General features: G+C 37.9%; 1 protein-coding gene across 10 annotated transcripts in view; it reads right to left on the reverse strand.

Moving 5' to 3' along the window:
• The window catches only part of mecom (MDS1 and EVI1 complex locus), a 143001-nt gene extending 125494 nt beyond the window's left edge, over window positions 1–17507 (reverse strand). For 4 of the 10 annotated variants that reach the window (XM_023792877.2, XM_023792881.2, XM_023792872.2 and 1 more), the window contains exon 1: window positions 17307–17505. In XM_023792877.2, the coding sequence (XP_023648645.2) occupies window positions 17307–17343 (37 nt within the window). In that variant the 5' untranslated portion in view covers window positions 17344–17505. Of the gene's footprint in view, window positions 1–17306 lie in introns of all 10 variants that reach the window. The other 6 variants (XM_023792880.2, XM_023792875.2, XM_023792873.2 and 3 more) reach the window with 5 other exon arrangements.
• Between the last annotated feature and the right edge of the window lie 4154 nt (window positions 17508–21661).

The raw sequence follows: 21661 nt of genomic DNA on the forward strand, positions 1-21661 counted from the left end.
AACACCATACTAATACGGTGTTTGACCACCTTTCATCTTCAGAACTGCCTTAATTCTACGTGGCATTGATTCAACAAGGTGCTGAAAGCATTCTTTAGAAATGTTGGCCCATATTGATAGGATAGCATCTTGCAGTTGATGGAGATTTGTGGGATGCACATCCAGGGCACGAAGCTCCCGTTCCACCACATCCCAAAGATGCTCTATTGGGTTGAGATCTGGTGACTGTGGGGGCCATTTTAGTACAGTGAACTCATTGTCATGTTCAAGAAACCAATTTGAAATGATTCGAGCTTTGTGACATGGTGCATTATCCTGCTGGAAGTAGCCATCAGAGGATGGGTACATGGTAGGGATGCTCATTTCGATTAATTTTCCCAACCGACAACCGCCGTTCGTTAACCGAACATTAATCGTTAACTGATTAGATTAGAATATTAAATTCCTCTGGGGTCGGCGGTCCCGCCGGCGGGATCTGACAGAAATTTCGCCAAACCATTTAAATAACTCTGCGAGGTTTTATCATATACACATTTAAAAAACACCCTCAGAAACCTTGGACGGTCTACTTTTCAAATATATATATAGGTAGAAACTAAATATATTTTTATAGCTTCGTGAAACGAATAGAAAGAACAAGAGTGACTGACTTAAGCGTCTGCGTCTCGAAGCAGCTCTGATCGCCTTCCCACTTGCAAATTGCGCTATTCGCATGATAACAACATGATAATCCGACAGTTAGTATTGGATAAAGAAATATGTGAATACGCCCATTGTAACCGAAATAAAACAAGAGCACATGTCTGGGTAGTGTTTACACCGATCGGCTACAATATAGCACACGGATACGTCTCTGCCGCTGAAGCTTTGCGCCAATGTTTCCATTTTCAGCAGCAAAGCTCGTACCTGTGTTCATGGCTCAGTGGGCTAAGCCTGTGTGCCTGTAATCACAGTCGCCGATTCAAACCCAGTGTACTTAGAACGTGAAAAGCGATCTTCAGCTGAGATGCCACAAAACTTCATACTACTACTAATAATTAAAATATATATAAAAACATTTTAAACCGTTTAACTGATAGTAATATTCGGTCAAAATTAATTATTTCGGTTAACGGTTAAACGGTCAAAAGGAGCATCCCCAGTACATGGTAGTCATAAAGGGATGGACATGGTCAGAAACAATGCTCAGGTAGGCCGTGGCATTTAAACGATGCCCAATTGGCACTAAGGGGCCTAAAGTGTGCCAAGAAAACATCCCCCACACCATTACACCACCACCACCAGCCTGCACAGTGGTAACAAGGCATGATGGATCCATGTTCTCATTCTGTTTACGCCAAATTCTGACTCTACCATTTGAATGTCTCAACAGAAATCGAGACTCATCAGACCAGGCAACATTTTTCCAGTCTTCAACTATCCAATTTTGGTGAGCTTGTGCAAATTGTAGCCTCTTTTTCCTATTTGTAGTGGAGATGAGTGGTACCCGGTGGGGTCTTCTGCTGTTGTAGCCCATCCGCCTCAAGGTTGTGCGTGTTGTGGCTTCACAAATGCTTTGCTGCATACCTCGGTTGTAACGAGTGGTTATTTCAGTCAAAGTTGCTCTTCTATCAGCTTGAATCAGTCGGCCCATTCTCCTCTGACCTCTAGCATCAACAAGGCATTTTCGCCCACAGGACTGCCACATACTGGATGTTTTTCCCTTTGCACACCATTCTTTGTAAACCCTAGAAATGGTTGTGCGTGAAAATCCCAGTAACTGAGCAGGGGTGCGTTTCTCGAAACCATCGTTGCTACCTACGTTAGCAACTTGCGTGGTTCAAACTATGTAAGTACGACGCAGGTGTTTCTCGAAACCATAGTTCAAACTACATAGGTAACGATACTGCGGACTTACGTGGTACGATGCATCGTTAAACGACGCAGGTGTTTCTCGAAACCATAGTTCGAACGAACGTTAAGTTGTGTAGTTCGAACTACAGCTCACGAGCTGTAGTTAGAAGCGTAGTTATTTGTAAATTCGTCAGCGATGGTGGAAAATACAGTGCAATAAGGGTATAGTCACCGTGTAAGTAAGAAATTTAATCATCTTTAATACCTAATAAGAAATAATTTAGCTCTACGATCACATATAATGTGAAGTTGTCTGAAGACGTAGTTTGAAACGTAATTGTTGTGTGGGTCTCTGGTCATAAGTACGGTAACTGTCTGTAGTGAGCAAATCTCAGACTGCAATGTATTAATTAGCACAGGGGTGGCTAATTTTATCCAGTAAGAGCAGAATGACACTACAGCGGCCAGATACGAATCCGTGCCTTTGTTCTCGGGAAATTACGTCTGTAATGTTTGGTTATTACACACACCTGTGTATTCCAGTCAGCCAGTATAACAATATTCTGTAAGCGACAACGTCGTAATAAAAGTTATTCTGTTTATCACTCCAAGGAGCGTCGCATTATTTTTCCGCGATTGCTAATTTTCATTTTATTGGCGTTATGTGACTGACAGAAATTGATGTCACAAATAAATATACATGTGTGTGTGTGTGTGTGTGTGTGATTATTATATATTATATAGGAACTGTGGCAGCTTGGATCAAAAACTGGCTAACTGATAGGAAGCAGCGAGTAGTTATTAGAGGCACTATGTCACAGTGGGCCTCCGTTTATAGTGGGGTACCGCAGGGTTCAATTTTAGGACCACTATTGTTCCTAATTTACATTAATGATATTGACACGAATACATACAGTAAACTGGTTACATTTGCAGACGACACTAAGGTGGGCGGGGTAGCAGATACTAATCTCGCAGCAGAGAGGCTTCAACGGGATCTGGATTTAATTAGCGAATGGGCTGATACTTGGCAGATGAAATTTAACACAGATAAATGTAAGGTAATCCATGCAGGGAGCAGAAATATACAGTACAGATATTTTATGGGTTCCACTGAAATAAAGGTAGCTGATTACGAGAAAGATCTCGGTATGTATGTTGATGCTTCCATGTCCCACTCTCGCCAATGTGGGGAAGCAATAAAAAAGGCGAACAGAATGTTGGGTTATATCTCTAGATGTGTGGAGTTTAAGTCAAGGGAGGTGATGTTACACTTATATAATTCCTTGGTAAGACCCCACCTAGAATACTGTGTGCAGGTTTGGTCACCATACCTCAAGAAGGACATTGCTGCCTTAGAAAAGGTGCAACGAAGAGCTACGAGAATGATTCCTGGTCTTAGAGGAATGTCTTACGAGGAGAGGTTAGCAGAACTGAATCTGTTCAGCCTTGAGCAAAGGAGACTAAGGGGGGATATGATTCAGGTCTATAAGATTCTAACGGGTCTGGATGCTGTTCAGCCAAATGACTATTTCAATATTAGTCTAAATACTAGAACTCGTGGCCATAAGTGGAAATTAGCGGGAGAACATTTTAAAACAAATTTGAGGAAGCACTTCTTTACACAGCGTGTAGTTAGAGTATGGAATAGTCTTCCTGCTATTGTAGTGGAAGCTAAAACCATGGGTTCCTTTAAATCAGAGCTAGATAAGATTTTAACAACTCTGAGCTATTAGCTAAGTTCTCCCCAAACGAGCTTGATGGGCCGAATGGCCTCCTCTCGTTTGTAAATTTCTTATGTTCTTTCTTATGTTCTTATTTTACACAGTTCGCGAGTGTTTGTACGCGACCGGCTGTGAAAGTGCGTTGTTAGTTGTTGCGCACGACTTGCCGTGAGCCTGACCAATCAGCGCTGGAACCATTGTGGTTTAAACTACGGTAGGTTAGCCGTGAGTCTGACCAATCAGCGCTGGAACCACTGTAGTTCCAACTACATAAGTCCTAACTAACTAACTAACTAACTAACGTGGTTCGAACAACTGTGGTACGACGGTTTCGAGAAACAGTCGTTGGTCGGATGTTGGTTAGTTTGAACTACCATAGTACGATGCATCGTTAATGCTAACTTCCGTCGTTGTTCGAGAAACGCACCCCAGATTGTGAAATACTCAGACCGGCCCGTCTGGCACCAATAACCATGCCACGCTCAAAATTGCTTAAATCACCTTTCTTTTCCATTCTGACATTCAGTTTGGAGTTCAGGAGATTGTCTTGACCAGGACCACACCCCTAAATGCATTGAAGCAACTGCCATGGGATTGGTTGATTAGATAATTGCATTAATGAGAAATTGAACAGGTGTTCCTAATAATCCTTTAGGTGAGTGTATATATATATATATATATATATATATGCTAATAGATTTTACTTGTCATCCACTAAAATCATTAGTCACCTAATTTTAAACACTTCTATTAATCTGCATCATATTAACATTCATCATCTAAAAATTCAAAAGAGGAATACTTGATTGAAATGATTTCAATTTAATTTAATTTAAATGAAATTTAATCCTTCAGCCTATCAATCTTATTCATGCACTTTGTAAAGTAACAAACACATCCATCCATCTATCCATCTATCCATTCAGTTTCCAATTGCTTGTCCACTACAAGGATGGCAGGGAGTAACAATAACAGTATACACAGTGTGAATATAATAACAATACCAATATACAAAGTGTGTCTAATCATGTAAATCTAACGTCAGTAACTGATCTTTTAAAAATGCTGTATTACAGTATTTATTCAGTTGAAATATGAAGGCATATCGGTGCTGCAGAAGAAGGCAGTACTGTGTTGAGGACGAGTGAGAACAGTCACTGGCCAGGGTTTTAGGCCAAAGCTATGTCTTGCTATTACCTAGCCCTCACAGTAAGTATTCTTTTTCATCAAGACAACTACCTAAAATTTTTACTCACTTTAAAAGCCAGCGATAAAGAAAATACACGACACTTACAGTTTGGCCTTACATCCTTTGAATTTAAACATTGTCATTGAAAACCTGACAGTAACCTACTTATAGGGCCTAACTGTGTCAGCACTCAAAGTCAGACATTGCAGCTCTCCCGCAAGTTTCAGGAGTCCCTCACAAAATGACAGCCGCTCCCTGACACCAAATATTGATTCGCAATGTCCCGGAAATCTGTTGTTCCGCTATTCAGTGGGGGTAAGAAGTTATTCGGCTGCAACCCTGCCTCATTCAGTCAGCAAATTCTACTGCCACCACCCCAACAAACCCCCAGGCTTGGGCAGTATCTAATTTTTAATACTGTCATACCATCCAGACTGCGGTATATGGTATTTTGATAGTATTTTAGAGTGCAATGCTATTCTCATATTTCCCAACAAAATTTGCAGAACACAAGGAGAGGGCACAGATTCCATAATACCATCCAAGCTTGGCTAGCAAAAGCTCCCAGCTCACCCCTGCAGGTGTCCCTCATCAATGTGTAGGCCTCCCTGAAATCAATGTGCATAAGGTGGGATGTCTGTGAAGTATTTCAGAAAGGCAGGACCAGACAACTGTAGGATCAAAACTGCTCACATCCATCCATTTATCCATCCATTCATCCATCTTCTTTACCCACTTGTCCTATTCTGGGCTGCGGGGGTCCGGAACATATGCCAGAAGCTATGGGCACAAAACAGGGAATCCGGACAACCTGAAGGAAATCCCATGACCACTGCCAAACATGCAAATTTGTCTTAGTAGTTTAATTATAAATTAGCAATTTCATTTCCCATAGAGCAAATTTAAGATACAACAAATATCATTCATTTTCATATATTCATATTCTGTTACCCAAACCAAGATAAATAGTTAGAAGATGGATGGATGGATGGATGAAAATCATTTTTTTCTATTTGAACAACAAAAATTTCCATCGCCATCCAATTTAGAGAAAAGCCCTGTCAACACTGTGTGTCATATCGTCCTCAATGTTTAATGTTTAATACGACAAAAAGTCATATTGTGATTTTAATGATATACAACATCAACACAGTACCATGATCAAGATGTAGTACATTTGAAATCCAAAAAAATCTCTCTTGTGAGACTGGCAGTGTGATGGGTTGATGCTAACAAAACAAAGCAGAAACAAAACAAAGCAGAAACAAGCATGGCCAAAAGCGCACATAATGTTTCCGTTTCTGAGGATGACTTGTGGCGTGTACTACAAAGCGAGTGTTACATATCTACAATTAACAAACCCTGATTACTGCAATAAGAACCATTACTGACTGGTTTGGTGCCCTAGCAAGAGTCCCAAAGGTGCCCCTTCACCACTCATCACCAATACACACAGGAACAAAGCAAGACAGCTTTCATAATGCCGTCAGTTACAGTGGACGTAAACACAGCACAGCCACCATATCAGTTCTTTATTTCACACCAACTTTTTATTAATATACTTAAATATCATATAGATACACAAAACAAAAAAATAAATATTAAAATTATGAACATGCAGACAGCATAAATATAGTAGATAAAGTAAATATAAAAATCCAAAAAAAAAACAAAACACAGTATTAAAATAAATCAGTGGATTAAATGGAAAACAAACAAGTACAGAGAACAAAATTGCACATTATATTAATAATACTTACTATGACTTTTATGACTCCCATCTTAAACAATATGCAGCTTTGGCACAAACAAAAGCTTTGTACCAACCATAATGCAAAATATTCATAGAGAAACTTCTCTGCTGATGCCACTGTGACCAGAGCAGTGGCAGCAATCCTGAGGGACACGCACATATTCGGGTAGATTTCCAGTAGATTTTTTTCTTGCAGAAAAGACTCCACATTCGACTCCGCACTTTGGCAGATGCTTGAGCAGAAGCAAATCCAGTACTTCTATATATGAATTTTACCTAGGATGCCATGCCAAGTAACACCGTACATCTGCACCACTCACATGGTGTTCTGTTATTGTTTTTTGTCTTATTGTTTTTCTGGTATCTTATATTTTTATATTTAGTATGTTTTATTACATTCTGCATACTTTTAGATATATTATTTCTAGTATAATATATTTCTCTAATAATACAGCACAGTCTAATTAAATGTGAAGTTAAATTTAATTTTGTATGCTGTTTTGCACATACTTTTTTTATTACTGCATACATTTGCCCTGAAGAATTGGTACGATGTTTTATTATTTTTAAATTTAATTTGATGTTCAATTTAAGTTATTGTTTTCAAACTGAGGAATGAACTTGGCAATGTGAATATTGTTGTTGCAAAAAAAACATGCTATATCATGATATGATTTTAAGTCCATATCACATTTCCCTAGAACTGTACCCTTCTGTGAGATTGTACTGCCAGGTGAAAGCGAAAATAATTTACACAATCTTGTGGCCTCTATTGGTACATAGTTTTATATGGGTAGAAAGCAATCACTAATGCCTTTTCCCCAGTGGAATAGAGCTCTATTAATGTTTTAAGGTGTTCATACAATCAATAAGTTAAAGAAAACTCTCTGACGGATCTCCAATCTGGCATGATAAAACTATTTGGCAGAACATAAATCATAATTATAGCTGATTTCTATAACACTGTACACCCTGGATTACTCTACACTTACAAGCCCCCTCACCATTCCCAATTGAAAAAAAGACAAATGACATTTACTTTAACCCACCGAAAGCATCTCACATGGGACTTTCTGAGACGTGTGGGGGAATCCCTCAGCGGATTGGGAGCTGTGATTGAATCTACTCCCAAGCTCTTTCCTGGTGTTTAAACATTTACACACCTTGTCCAAAAGGTTTACTTGTTTTGTCCTGAAACTGAAACTTACAACTAATTGAATCAAGACAAAGAAATCTCATTTATTTGGCTTAATCAAATGGAAAACATGCAGCAACAACATTAGCACTGCACCTAAGACAAAGCACCCTACCTACGGGATTTTATTAAACTGAAACATCAAACACAGAACAGACTAACAGAAATAAAATATTTACTGTACACACCCGAATTCCCAAAGAAATAAAGCCTGAGAACAAGTATATGTGAGTTTATTAAAGAGGCAACAGTCATATCAAAGCATAATTTAGCTTCAAAGTTTAATATTCACGAAAAAACTAAAAAATTAAGAACAGTTATAAGCTTCAGTCTTTCATGTGGATATTGTGAAAAAGACCCAACAGCATTAAATATACCAGGTTCACTGTCAGATAGTAGTTTAATTCCAGACTGAACCTAGTTAGTTCATCTCAGAATGCAAATGGTTTTAGTGTGTTTTGTGTATTTTTTTTGGATTATGTAGTTTTGTCTTATTAGTCTATATATAATATGTGTATAGTATATTTAATTAGACAAATCAGAAAAAATAGAGACTACAGTCATACAAAAACAGGAAAATAGTTGTCAATGGATATAAAGTGCAAACATTCCTGACTCAACAACCGAGTTCCGTTTCTACGACTAGGCCGTTAAGCGAATCTGTTCCCTTATACTGTATATAAGGATATTATATACAGTATATATATATATATATATATATATATATATATATATATATATATATATATATATATATATCATATCATATATATATATAATGTAATGTACTATACTGTAATAAACAGAATAGAGGAAATCAGCTGTAATATAAAGTACATTACTTAGGTTTGCATACTGTAAAAAAGGTAAAACACCAGTGCTGTGAATACTGAGCAACTGTGGAAATGAGACTGAGGAAGGGTGATACGAGATGAGACCCTTGACACTGAGATTCCGCGCTGCCGTTTCCATGACTAAAGCTCCCGTACAGCATACACTACCGACTGGTTGGAGAATTGGTCACAGGTCTAGGTGGTCGTTAAACAGGTAGATCATTAAGTGAGGGGCGTCTGAATTGTAAAAAATAAAGATGCAGTTTTAAATGAGCGGAACAGGCTTCGGGCTCTCAAGCTCCATTCTTCCTTGCCAGTGAAACTTTCAGTTATTCTCATATCACTAATGCATTTTTATTTTCATCACAAATGAGTTTTTACTCAGCAAGTCTTATTCTGGTTGCGGTAGAGCATTTGAATTCTTCTGATGAAACACTTCCACACTGTGAAACGTAATCAGACTTAATCAGAGGTGTACAGTATGTAGGAAGAGTACTTCATGGTACACCCATGAGTACTTCATGGTACACCTGTGAGTATTTCATGGTACACCCGTGAGTATTTCATGGTACTTCATGATGTAAACTGGAATAAGGGGCAGTATTTCTCAGCTTACAGAGTTAGTGGAATATGTCTATCTTTCTTCACCTGACAGCTAGTATTTTACTCCCCCTCCACCCCCCACCTTTCAGAACTGACCTTCAGTTCTACTGCCCCCTCCTCCTCTTGGGGTCCCCTCTCTTCTCCACCCCCTCACCCCCCTACTCTCTCCCACTCTTGCACCCACTGCAACCTTTGTCATTGATCGCTGATGCGACTGGCTGCCCACATGTTCACTGTGCGCCTACACGAGTAATGAGCTGCCCGTCCGCCCAAATTAAACTGTCAGCTGTCAGCGATTGATGGGCGGTCCAAGGGACAACCTGCTACACCTACAAAGCCTGACAAGACAGGTGGGACACATTTGATTGCTGAGGCCAAGCCAGCATCTCAACCCCAAATCAGATCTAGAAAGGAATCCCGAGTCGCGGGACAGGGCTGGGCAGGCTGGGGCTCAACGGGGTGTATAGCTACCTTGAATGATGATGTTAAAGCTCAGTGTTTTTACCTAGGAAGAGTTGGAAGACATATAACTAATTAAATAAGGAACTGCACTAATCTCTATGTGCTGAGAACCTAAAATGAAAAAAAAAATCCATTAACATGTCTGCTGACAAACACAGAGAGATGTGTCAGTTGTGTACCATTCTTGGTAGCTTAGATTATGTCTCCCTTCCTATATACGTACAGCCAACATGCACACAAATTTCTGACAAAACATCCAACAGATACATGAAATATATGAAAGATACTGAAAAGATGTGAGAAGGATATTTATGGTAGTACTCCTTGATGTAGAAACCTATAAGTGAATATGTGTAGTTGTATTCATGTGTCAAGTAATAACAATTTTTGATGACAACGAGCACTGCTGGCAAAGAATGAGCAGACTAAAGCACAGTGCTTACACCTGTTTCAGAAGAATGAAATGAGATTAGGAACACACAAATCATGTTGTTAATAATGAAGTGAATTTCTGAGAATTCTGGGTACAAATCAACAAAAAAAGATACATCAGACATAATATAGGAAAGAGACCTTTCTGGGAATTGATATGCAGCACAGTCATAGTCAATGGAAACACAGAAGCTATTCGTACATGTTAGAATAACACTGCAGGAATCAGGAGATGTTAACCCTAATCATAACAGGACATCCTGAGGTGCGGCCATCCCCTGCTCATTCACTCTCAGACCTTTGTTTGGTGTTTGCAAAGGAGCTACAATCTCAGGAAGCAAAAAGGGGCTCATCAAAGTGTGGGCCCATCAGCGGATTACTGGAATGCAACGTGGAAAAGAATCTCCACTATCCTATTGTCTGCTCTTCCTCCAGCTCATCACGCATCCCGGTCACCCGGCACATCCAGAACCACAGGTAATGTCCTAATCAGTGCTGCATTCCTGCCATGCTGCGTTTTTCCAGCACTGAGAGGAAGAGGAAGTGAGACAGACAAGTGGACAAGTGAGAACAGTCAAGGCCCAGCAACTTCTTTCTCACCTGGAGTTCACAAGGTCAAGTGGCCACAAGCTCATGCTGTGAGAAGTATTCACTCATTGGGGTTTCATTTCATTTCAATACTCTTAAAAGCCTGTTATGAGAAGAGTCACACTCTACTCCCTGCGTTACACTTTATACATGACAACAAACTCACTAAACTCTTTTTATCCCTCTGTGAATCTAAATAATGTAACGAGTAACTCGTTGATTGAGCTGCACATGTGCAGTCTATCCACAGCAGCAGATGGGCCTGACCTGCTCTTTCATAAAGTTAATCATAAACTATGAGAAAGAGTTTCCTTTTCCCTTGAGACTGCAGTGTGGTTGAACAAATTGTTATCTGAAGCTTAACAAAGTGATTGTTGGATAATTCCTGTTTGTGGCACCACTCCAGCACATGAAAGAACCCCCCCCCCCAGTCAGTGCTTGAAATATTTCACAACAGAAGCTGGAAAAATACACGCAACGTCACAGTGTCCGCTACGCTTGAGTACTAACACATACCAGCACAGTACATGTGTTTGACCTTCAAAAGAGGACTTCATGCAGCCCTATGCTGGCCAGTGTGTGGCTCTGTGGGACAGGCCTCCGTGCCGTTTGAAAGCCCTGGATCAGCAGAGTAGTCACGTCAGCATCGGGTCCTTAACTAAAGTTCTTAACCCCAAAAAATGCTCTGAGATGTCAAACAAATGGCTGACCCTGTGCTCTGACCTTACGCTTTACTCTCACCTATGTGTTGCTTAGGTGAGTAAAAAGGGTTATTTGAAAACTGAAGAATTCCTGTGTATCTACTGTATAGTCAAACAGGAAATTAAGTATCACCTACCAACCTTTTCCCTCTCATCTCCAGGATTTTTTAAATATTCCTTCCGTAGAAGTGGTGCTGAAATGTTTAAGTCGCTTGATAGAATAAGCCATGACAGAAACATAAGATCAGCCAGGTTAATAGGTATCTTTGGACAGACAAAATTTTTGCCAAATACTCCACTATCTGAAAGTTTTTTTTTTAGTTGTGAATCGCTGCTCTCTGCTGGGACATCAAGTTTCCTTGGTTGAACAGCAAAATGTGATTGATTTTTATGGAATAACCCTAAAGGACTTTAACTAACAAACCTAAATTCTCAAACACAAAAACAGATTTCCCTGGAACAAAAGTTTTTTTGTTTGTTAGTTTTTTCATAGCAGTCACATATTTTTATAAAATAGAGTTTTCCCTTATGGGGACCAGGAAACCGTTCACCTTAAGGGAAAAAAAAAACGAATATTTATCACGTTATGGGGATAGGTATACCTGCTCACACACACAAACACACACACATAGGTACACATATAGGTTTGTAATTATATCATTGAGGGGACTCTCCATTCATTTCTATGGGGAAAACTATAATCCCAACATGACAACCTTTTAATTTTTTCATTGCATTCACACACCATGACAGCCTTTTAATTTTCTGATTGCATTCACACATCTTTGTGGGGACCTGAAAAATGTGAAAATAACAGGTTTTTATGACGTTGTGGGGAACATTTGGTCTCCAAAATATAATATAAACATAATACGCACACACATACAGATATAAAAATGAGCATCATTTTGAAAGAACATTTAGATGACCTCAGTGTTGGCATATGTGAGTGCCCGACTAAATTCTTTTGTGCAGACTCCTTATGTATATCTTTGTGACCTTTAAGAAGAAAAAGAAATTATTTTTTTTTCGAAGGGTAAGGTTAGCTCATTGTTCTGTGTTGGTGTGATTTCCCTGTGGTAAACAGAGTGGAGTTCCCAGCCCAGTCAGGCTCTCCCAGCCATTCCCATACTTTGGCTGGGTCACAGCAGTCTCCCGACCTCTTTCCGTGCAGGTTCACCCTCCAGGCTCTCTGTCATATGCATTGCCACAGCAACTTGGGCCAAATGCCATCTTAAAAACCTTGGCCAAAGTAACAATTTCACACACATCTTCACTTTAAAAAGAGCCTAAGAGCCTTAAATGAAGTGTCCCATTTTTAACAGAAATGCTAGTTCCACAAACCAGCCATCAATTTATAAATGTATACATATTGGTCATCATACTTACTTGGGAGGTTGTGGCTAAAAGACACAAACATACAAAAAGATGCAACTGCCACAACTACAATTGTTCCAAAGGTGCTCACAAGGTAAAGAGATGATCCAAAATTTCTATTTTCAGTTTGGAAAATTAACTGAATCTGGTCACCATCAGTCTCTGTTTATATAAATCCAGACTATTATTTTAAGCAGTATAGAGCCAAAGAACCTGTTTTGACCATTTATCCCTGTCTGTCACATTTCATGTCTTAGCTTGTTTTGCTAAATGTGGTATTTAGACAAATACTTTTCCTTAATATATAGTAATTAAAAATTGTAAACAATTTAAATTCCAGCAACAAATTTAACTTGTGTCGACATCTGCACACTTTGAATGAGACCTGAGCCAAAAGTGCCTGCATGGAGAATTATGTCATATTTTAAGAGATATATTTTAAGAATTTTCAAGGGGGTGTAGTATAATAATACATCCCGTCCCTGTGGAGCTTCTAGAGTGATTCATCTTTTGAAAGCATGAGCCCCTAATCGGCCTATTCAAATGCACAGTGGACAGAAACCTACAAGTTCATACTGTTCTCTTCTAAATGAAATTCACTCATCCTTAAATACATTTGCAGTTTTAACATTAATAGAGAAAAATATCTACAGTTCCATAAATTACCAATAAGACATATATGTGTGCTAAAGCTTATGGGATAAAAAAACATCCTGAAGTCACAACCACACTGTGAAAGGGAGGTTAAATGGTGTTACCTATAACCGAAACTAAATAAAAACTGGACATAGGTCACATTTATTTACCAGACCCTACAAACGGAAGAGAGTAGAAGTGTGGCTAAGCAGAGCAGCCTGGACGGACTCCCTCCACAACGGCTCTTTAATAGGGTTCCTCCTGTCACTGCTTCTCTCACCTTTTAAATGGCCCGATCCATTAACCCTTTTGAATTGTGCTTATAATGAGCTACAGCAGACAAACAGTTGATGCATGGCCCATTACACAATGTGGACGCACTCTTAGGGAATGAAGCTCTGCTGGGGGCAGCAGGGTGGGCCAGCAGGGGGCACACAGAGCATTCATGCAATGCTCATTCACATGTAATTTCACATCATCACACGTAGACTGACTCCCTCCATGCCTCTGCCATTTACATATACTACAAAGGCAAAGACTGCTGCGGAACTGTGCTGTTGTAGCAAGTGGAAACACCATCTGTAAAAATGATGTACTATTTCGTACATTATTAATTTTAATATGTATATACTTTTTCTAAATAAATCAAGAGAACTTACTTGGGACCACTGTTATGAAGAAGTATGTACTGTTACTGTTCCCATATATTACCCCTGTTGAACATGTTTAATTATTTCAAATTGCTGAATTTTAGATAAGGCAAGGAAGCAAAATGATGCCATATTTTCTAATTAAACCTCCTGATATAATAAGGACATCAGGATTAAGCCCCACCACGTAAATCCTTCCCCTGTCCCCAGAAAAGCGTATACTTATCGGAGGGAAACTATGAAGTTAAGCATCTTATAAGTTTGAAAAATGGTCCCACTATATGTCAAAAACTGGGGCTATTTATTATCAAAAAAGAAGCAACTGGGTCGTTTAAATATAGGCACCTTTGCGCATTATTTTACAAATAGGTCCCATTTTTTAAACTTTAAACACTAGTCGACTGCCCTGAATTTACCCCTCTCCTATTAGACTAGACTGGATTTTTTTCTGTCAATGTAACTGAGACAATTCTCAGAACCTAAAGAATTCTTTCCTGCAACAGGAAAATTTAAATTTTGTAAATCACGGTTTGGAACGTTATGCCATATGACGCATCAGGACATATGTATATCAAAAATACATAGAATAGATATGAAATCGAAACCCTTATAAAATGCCACATGCTCGGCTTTCGTTAGAACTAGTATATTGTAAGCATTTGGCGTGAAACATGATACACCCTACACAGCTTCAAAACATCCTTCTTTTCAGCAATCAGCACCTGCATTCTTAAACCAGAACCAGTGCCTTAGAAATACTTAAGCATTGTACATTGGCCACGTTACATGACACATGGTTATAAAGCCTACTTGCTAACACAGAAGTTGACAGATCGAACAGACCAAAGCAGAAGTTTGAATAATGACAGAGAGATGCGCTGTGAACATAGTTACTATCATAGTAGTTAGAAACTTAAATATTCACACTTGATGTTGCGCAGAGCTGGCTGCAGGCCAGGCGGCTCGTGTCCCTAGGGACAGCTGAACATCCTGCCCCTGTGACTTCATTGGAAAAATCCTCTTAAATCTTAAGTAAATCATAATATATAGGTATCTGGAATCTTTCCGATTATATGGAGCGATGATAAAACGATATTAATAGAGGGTTAGGAGTAGATATAAAATATAGTTATTAAATTATAAAGGCCCATGGAATTTTCGTGCTACCGATATCATTTCTCTTTTTTGTTTTATATAACCTAGCATAATTATCTGTGTAAAACCACGGTTTCGGAAATATGTAGTAAGTCTAAAATTTAGATGACAAATGTGAAATTTATTAACAGGTATGATAATGTTTGTTATTTAGCAGTGTCTATACTGCGTTGGCACACTATAGCCTTCGAAATCCGCATCATTATTTAAACATAAATGTTTCACGGAATAATATTATTTGGTAGAATGTTATTATTTACGCTACTTGTCTCATATGGCCGCGTAACTACCTCTGAATCTGTACTGTTTTTAATAGTTGTGTTCTAAAAAATACTCTGCAAATACTCCGCAAATACAAGATGTATACAGAAACTACCAACACGGAAAGGTGCGCCGGAGGCTTGGCTGACTACTGAGAAGTTGGCGGGACTTAAAATTGGTGTTAAGCTGTCAGTTTTACGATTGATTTGTTTCGTTTGGTCGTCATTATGCTGTTGTGTGCTGAAATCAGCAGGTATATCTAAGCAGATTCAAAGATTATGACAAAATGCGCACCACTAACCTATTTCATCATTGATTTATGTCTTATAATGACTGAAGTCGAGCTTAAATAACATGTTTAAATAATTCACATCAGAATAGAATTCAGTTTTGCCATACCACAATTTATGAGAATAAATCCCAAAGTCTATTATACTACCATAAAACCGACCAAGGCGATTCTAATATGTGCGAGAAAAAAAACAGAGCCCGGAGACTACGGTGATCCGCGTGTCTCACTGCAGATTTCTCCAGACAAAAGTCCGTCGTCTGGGTGCAACAGGAGAGAGATATTCTGAGCAGAATATACAGTCACCACCAACAAATCATCCTGCTTTGGTACAAGTCTTACTTGCTGCGCTTTTGAGCAAAAAGTAAGTTATTTGCCAATACACAAATTACATTTCATTCTAATGCATTGCCCCGAAAAAGTATTTCTTTCAAATAACTTAATAATAAAACTGAACATATAAACAAGATGCAATCAATACAGACCAGGACCGATCATAAATTCAACGGCTATTCAACAATAAAATATTGTTCATTTTAACAGAGTATAGTTTAATGATGAATTACATAACCACTATTAACATTTTGTATACGTATAATTTACACCCTTGCTCATCGAAATTGCCCAAACATCAAAAATGTTTTGAAATACATTTTTTAAAGTTAATATTCCTGGATATTTATGCATGCAGGAGGAATTTTCTCAGTGTAATATTACTCACAACTGCTCGCATTCGAGTTTTGTTATTTTTTTAAACATTAAGTCATCAGCAAATAATTGCAATTACAACGAGAGCACTGTGAGTCGCTCGGCGATGCAGGCAGAGTAACAACTGTGCTTAAGAATCTGTTATCCAGAGTGTAAAGAAATTAGTTTTTGCTATTAAACAATATTAATATCCCCACCCGCACAATTTTAAAAACATAAATATGTCACAGATTTCCAGTTATTCCACAAATTGTAAAATGTCAAACGTTCTCACAAATGTCAGTAGAAAACCCCGTTTAGGCTACATTTTAAGTGATTCGCATCATCGACCAATCTTTAAAAGTACTGAAGAGTCAATACGAAATTTTGTGTTTTTTCCTGTGGCTATTAAAAGTTACAAAGATTTCGTCCGTAGTCCATATTGCATCAAGGGTTTAAATGATTCAGTCCTTAGTGCTGGATGTTTCATGTCCAATGCTGTAAAATTAAGCCCACCTGCCTTTTCAAAGTTGCTTTTGCAAATTGAAGTGACCGGGACGCAGAACAGCGTAGAAGCCGTGTAGCAGAATCGGATCGGCAAATTACGCTACAGCGCCCACTACATGCAATGCAAAACCGTTAATATTTAATTCTCCTTAGCTTCCATTGCAATACAGCAACTTTTGTAGTTATTTTGCATGCACACAAAGTTCTCAAGGTCCCTTTTTTTGGCACCCGAGATATCGCTTCTCAAATTACTTTGCGTTTTCCTGAAGTGACTGATAAATAGCTACAGAGCTAAGAGAGGTCAGTCTCTACTGAGAGTATTGTAAAGAATACCGGGTATAACTATATTAAGATATGAACGAACTGATACCAGAGAAATACATGTGCAAGATGGCAGTTTCAAAATGCATAGAAAGGGGTATTGCACCTACTCGTGGTCAGTTTCCGTGCCCTGCCTTTGGACCTCATGGTGCCACTCTTTCGACGTGGGTTTGTTTGATTTTTTGTTGGATCTTGTCTTCCTTTTTCTTTTTTCTCTGTCCTTTTCTCTCTGTTTCTCAATCCAGTCTCGCTATCTCTCCAACATTGTCAGTTTGGACACCTTCGCACATGCGCATAACAAAACAGCCGACGCCGCCAAAAAGTTTGGAAGGATTTATCGCTTGGTATTACTGATCTTGTCACATGGCGATAGTTATAAGATGTTTTTTCGAGTCAGATCTTCAAAGATCATTGAGTAAGAAATAGAGCCACCCGTTAGCATAGATCTAGAGATAACCAAAGAGATTAATTAGGTAATGAATGTTAATGAAAAGAAATACATCTATGCTTAAATTAGGAGACATTGATAAATTATCAATGTAAAATGTTTTCATTAAATATCGTATGTATTTTAATTATATTCCACCATCGCCGTTGATATTGTAAAATTACTTCAAACTTTCTCCCTCCCCCGACGCAAAGAGAGGTGGAGAGTCGGACCCCACATCTGAAATATAACGCTGCCCATTTTTCGCAGTGGTGACAGTCATTAATCTCTGAAGTACTTCGAATTAAGCGTTTTACTGAGCGTGTACGTAAATATCATTACTTTCTAAGCAATTCGTATTTGCAATTCTGCCGCACCGCTGTTAAAATATCTCATTAATAACATCAAAATTATTAAATATTGTAGTTGAAACCAACTCCTGTCAGTCTATAGACGGTGCTCCGTTATCTTCGCGGTTCTGAAACGCTGCAAAATCTAGGCCTACATTATGAAATTCATTTGTTAAGATATCTGGACCGTAAATTGGCGACTTTTGTTATACTGAATTACATGAATCATTACGCAGCAAATAAACCTCAAATTTTCAGAGAAACGTATTACACATGGATTGTATCAATTATAGAAATAATGATGATTAGCAATTTCTATTTATTTATTTGCATATCTTGATGTGGCCTGTATACGACAATAAATTTCTTTAATTAATTAGAATGAGCTAGGGGTTTTGTGCGTTGTCCCCGAAATATTTTCATAAACTGCGCCAAAAAATTAAGTGTATTTATAATGTTTTTAATAGCCTAGTTCTTTATATATAGGTAAATTGTATCATATCATATGATTATATTCAATTGACTTCTTATAAAACTAGGCTATTGAGATGTCATAATTTCGTTTTCCTACCAATCGTTAAATAGCTCTCACACTTAATAAAGCATTTTTGTTGAGGTCTAAAACCACTATATCCAGTGAATGTTTTTTTTTTTTAGTTATTTCATTTCTTATTCATACATGACGGTACATGAACGTTTCCTATAGAGATTCTAATCTATATAGGAAACATTTATGTGTGGAAAAGTAATGCACGAAAGACTGCGTGTTGCTTTGTTGGTTAAGACCAGAAAGATTAATCTGAGTATTGAAAAGTAGTTATAGTACACTTCAGCCTAAAGTGCCATTAAATATTATAATATTCTGAAACGAGGCGTGAGTTGCGGGAAACGGTCTTTTTAGACCCATGGCTACAGCTTGAGGCAGTTAAATGGAAACAGTTTTCATTGCAATAACTCACTGTTCTCATGACCACTCCAAATACATATTTTATTGTGATACGCTGACCTCAGTGGCTCGAAATGACACGGCCAGGGAGGGCTAGCGAGATCAGCTCAGCCCTGTGGGCTGTAATTATTAGAAATTAATTGGGTTCAAGACCCTTGCTAGTATTGCCAAATTAATAGCTTGTCCCGTGTTTAAAATTCAACCCTATCCTAACGGATAGAAAAAGAGAATTCAAACAACACAATATCTTTTTACAACCTTTTACCAATCTTTTATATTTGCATTAAAATGTTTGCGGCTGTGTTTTAGAATCCGCAAGTCTGGGTGTTTTATACATGGATCCATTTGGGAGGTTATGTAAGGGTTAAAATACAAACATAATTTGTATAGTTGGGGCTGTCGCGCCAGACTAAAAGTGAAAAGGTAGCCTCGGGCGCAAGGAAATTACCGCACGCCCGTGTGACCTTTGAGAGAAGTAATCAATCAAGTGATCAACAGGGATATTTATCAAGGCTACATGTAGCGAGCAACTTTAAAAATAAATAAAATACAAGAAAAATAACAACGCTGAAATCAAGTTGCACAAGTTTCAGTGTACAATTGCAAATAACATCTTTCAGCGTCACTTAAAAATAAAATTGTATCAAGATCAAAAAATAAAGTTAGGATACCGCTAAAATATCACTTTTTATGATCCACTTGTGATAACAAAACAAAAAAAAAATCCTTATTATTTTACTATTCAGACATTTAAATACATCTCTTCAGAAGACATCGTTTTTGTTTTGTGTTACAGATTTCCAGAGATTTGTATGGTTCATTCAAAGTTTACAATGAAATAATTCACCCGATTGTCGATATGTGGAAAACACGGTGTGAGGGACAGAATGAGCTTGTAAGTTGAGCCCAAAGAAGGAGGCTGTGTTTCGACACGCAGTGCCGCTCAGTGGAGAGACACCTACAGTGAACCAACAATAAGCACATTTCACTTGTGAGGTAAACGAATCCATGAACTCCAGCATTGCTTAGTATTAACAGTATTGCATTGCTTTTTTTGCTATCATTAAAAGGCAAATAATAATAATCATAACTGAGGGAACGTTGTTATCTGTCGCAAATTTCCTGTTTATTTTAATACTACTAGCCATTACAGTTTCACCTTATTGCCGAGCAGAGGTAGAATTCGTTGCTTCAAACTTTAACTGCATTGTAACTGTGTTTGTTATCCAATATTGATAACTGGTAGCTAGGTTGAATCATTTCACAGCAAATAGGAAGTATAATTTAAAAAAAAGCATAAATCTGTGCATTCCCGTGTCGAAATATTTCAAGCAGCTTTAAATATATAATTTATAACCCCCCCCCCCCCCAAGTATATGCAAATACTTTGTATTTGGATAACAGAATACAGACACATTGGTTTCTTTCGGCAGAAGTCTGGAACACTGTTTTATTGAAGAAGAATTTTTGACTGTTTCGCGACTAACATTTAAATCAAATAAGAATGCTATAAAAGAACAAACTTTAAACTAATAAACCCACCGGATCTTAAACATAAGCATTTTTGTCGTTAACGTGGAATGGTGCTGCTGCAGATCTTTTGCCTGTTTCTGATATTCCCGGTACTTATATACCAGGCAACTTACTTACACACATGACCACGACTTAAGTGACTCATTGAGTTTGAGCAAGAAATTAAACTGCGTCTGTGTAAAGGTCGCACAAACGAATGAATGAATGAATCAACCAATCAAAATCAAGACTTTTAGACGTTGTTAGGGCTGGGGTGTGATTTGACCAACAGATGTTTAAAACGCTCGTCCTCTGAATGCTATGCAAAGCAGCAGAAACAAGAGACGCAGACAGCGCTAGGACATGCAAAGCACCAAGCCCAGGTAGACTGGAATTAGTGACGACAGCCTACAAAACAGCATCCGCACCTGAATACAATTCGATATAAAGCCGAGGACTACACTCTTGCCTTTTGACCAGTTTTAACGATTCTACTCATTGAGAATCACAAATTATACTAAATTGGACATATACGAAAACTATAAGTAGTTATTAGAAAGTCACACAAGTTTAGTTGCCATTAAAATGAAAAAGAAAAATGTACACACATTAAATGTGAAGAACCAGTCGTTGTTATTTTGCCTTATTAGCAAATTATTAGTGACCTCTACGTTACTACCATTTAGAGGCAACTTATATTTCATTCATTCATATTTTGCAGTATTGTGTTTTATTATTAATGTACCCCCATTGCAGTTGGTTGAAATAAAAGAAAACAAATAGCATTACAAATTTCATTAGGAAAAACAACGAATGCAGTAATCGGTTAACTTTCTTGATCAATTTTGCAAAATTATTTATTGGAAGATAACTTGCCACAATTTACGAATATATTTTGCAGCTTGCGTTCTCGTTAGACAACAAAACAAACAAAAACTCTGCTCTTACACTAAAAAGACAATATTTCTTAAATTTTAAGTTCACCAGTCACAGACATAAATAATAATAATTATAATAATAATAATAATAATAATAATGCACTAAGACCTAATACATAACACGAAAAAAAATACAATAAAAAATCGGAATAAATCAAAAGAATAGCACCATGAACTTATAATAAATAAATATGAAAGCAAGTATATGACCAATCAAATACAAATTTTGAATTGATATTATTCCGTTTCGTTGTACAGCAGGATACTTCGTCTTCGGGGTTGTAAGGGTCCA

Source organism: Paramormyrops kingsleyae, chromosome 17 (assembly GCF_048594095.1).
Source record: "Paramormyrops kingsleyae isolate MSU_618 chromosome 17, PKINGS_0.4, whole genome shotgun sequence".
NCBI lineage: Eukaryota > Metazoa > Chordata > Actinopteri > Osteoglossiformes > Mormyridae > Paramormyrops > Paramormyrops kingsleyae.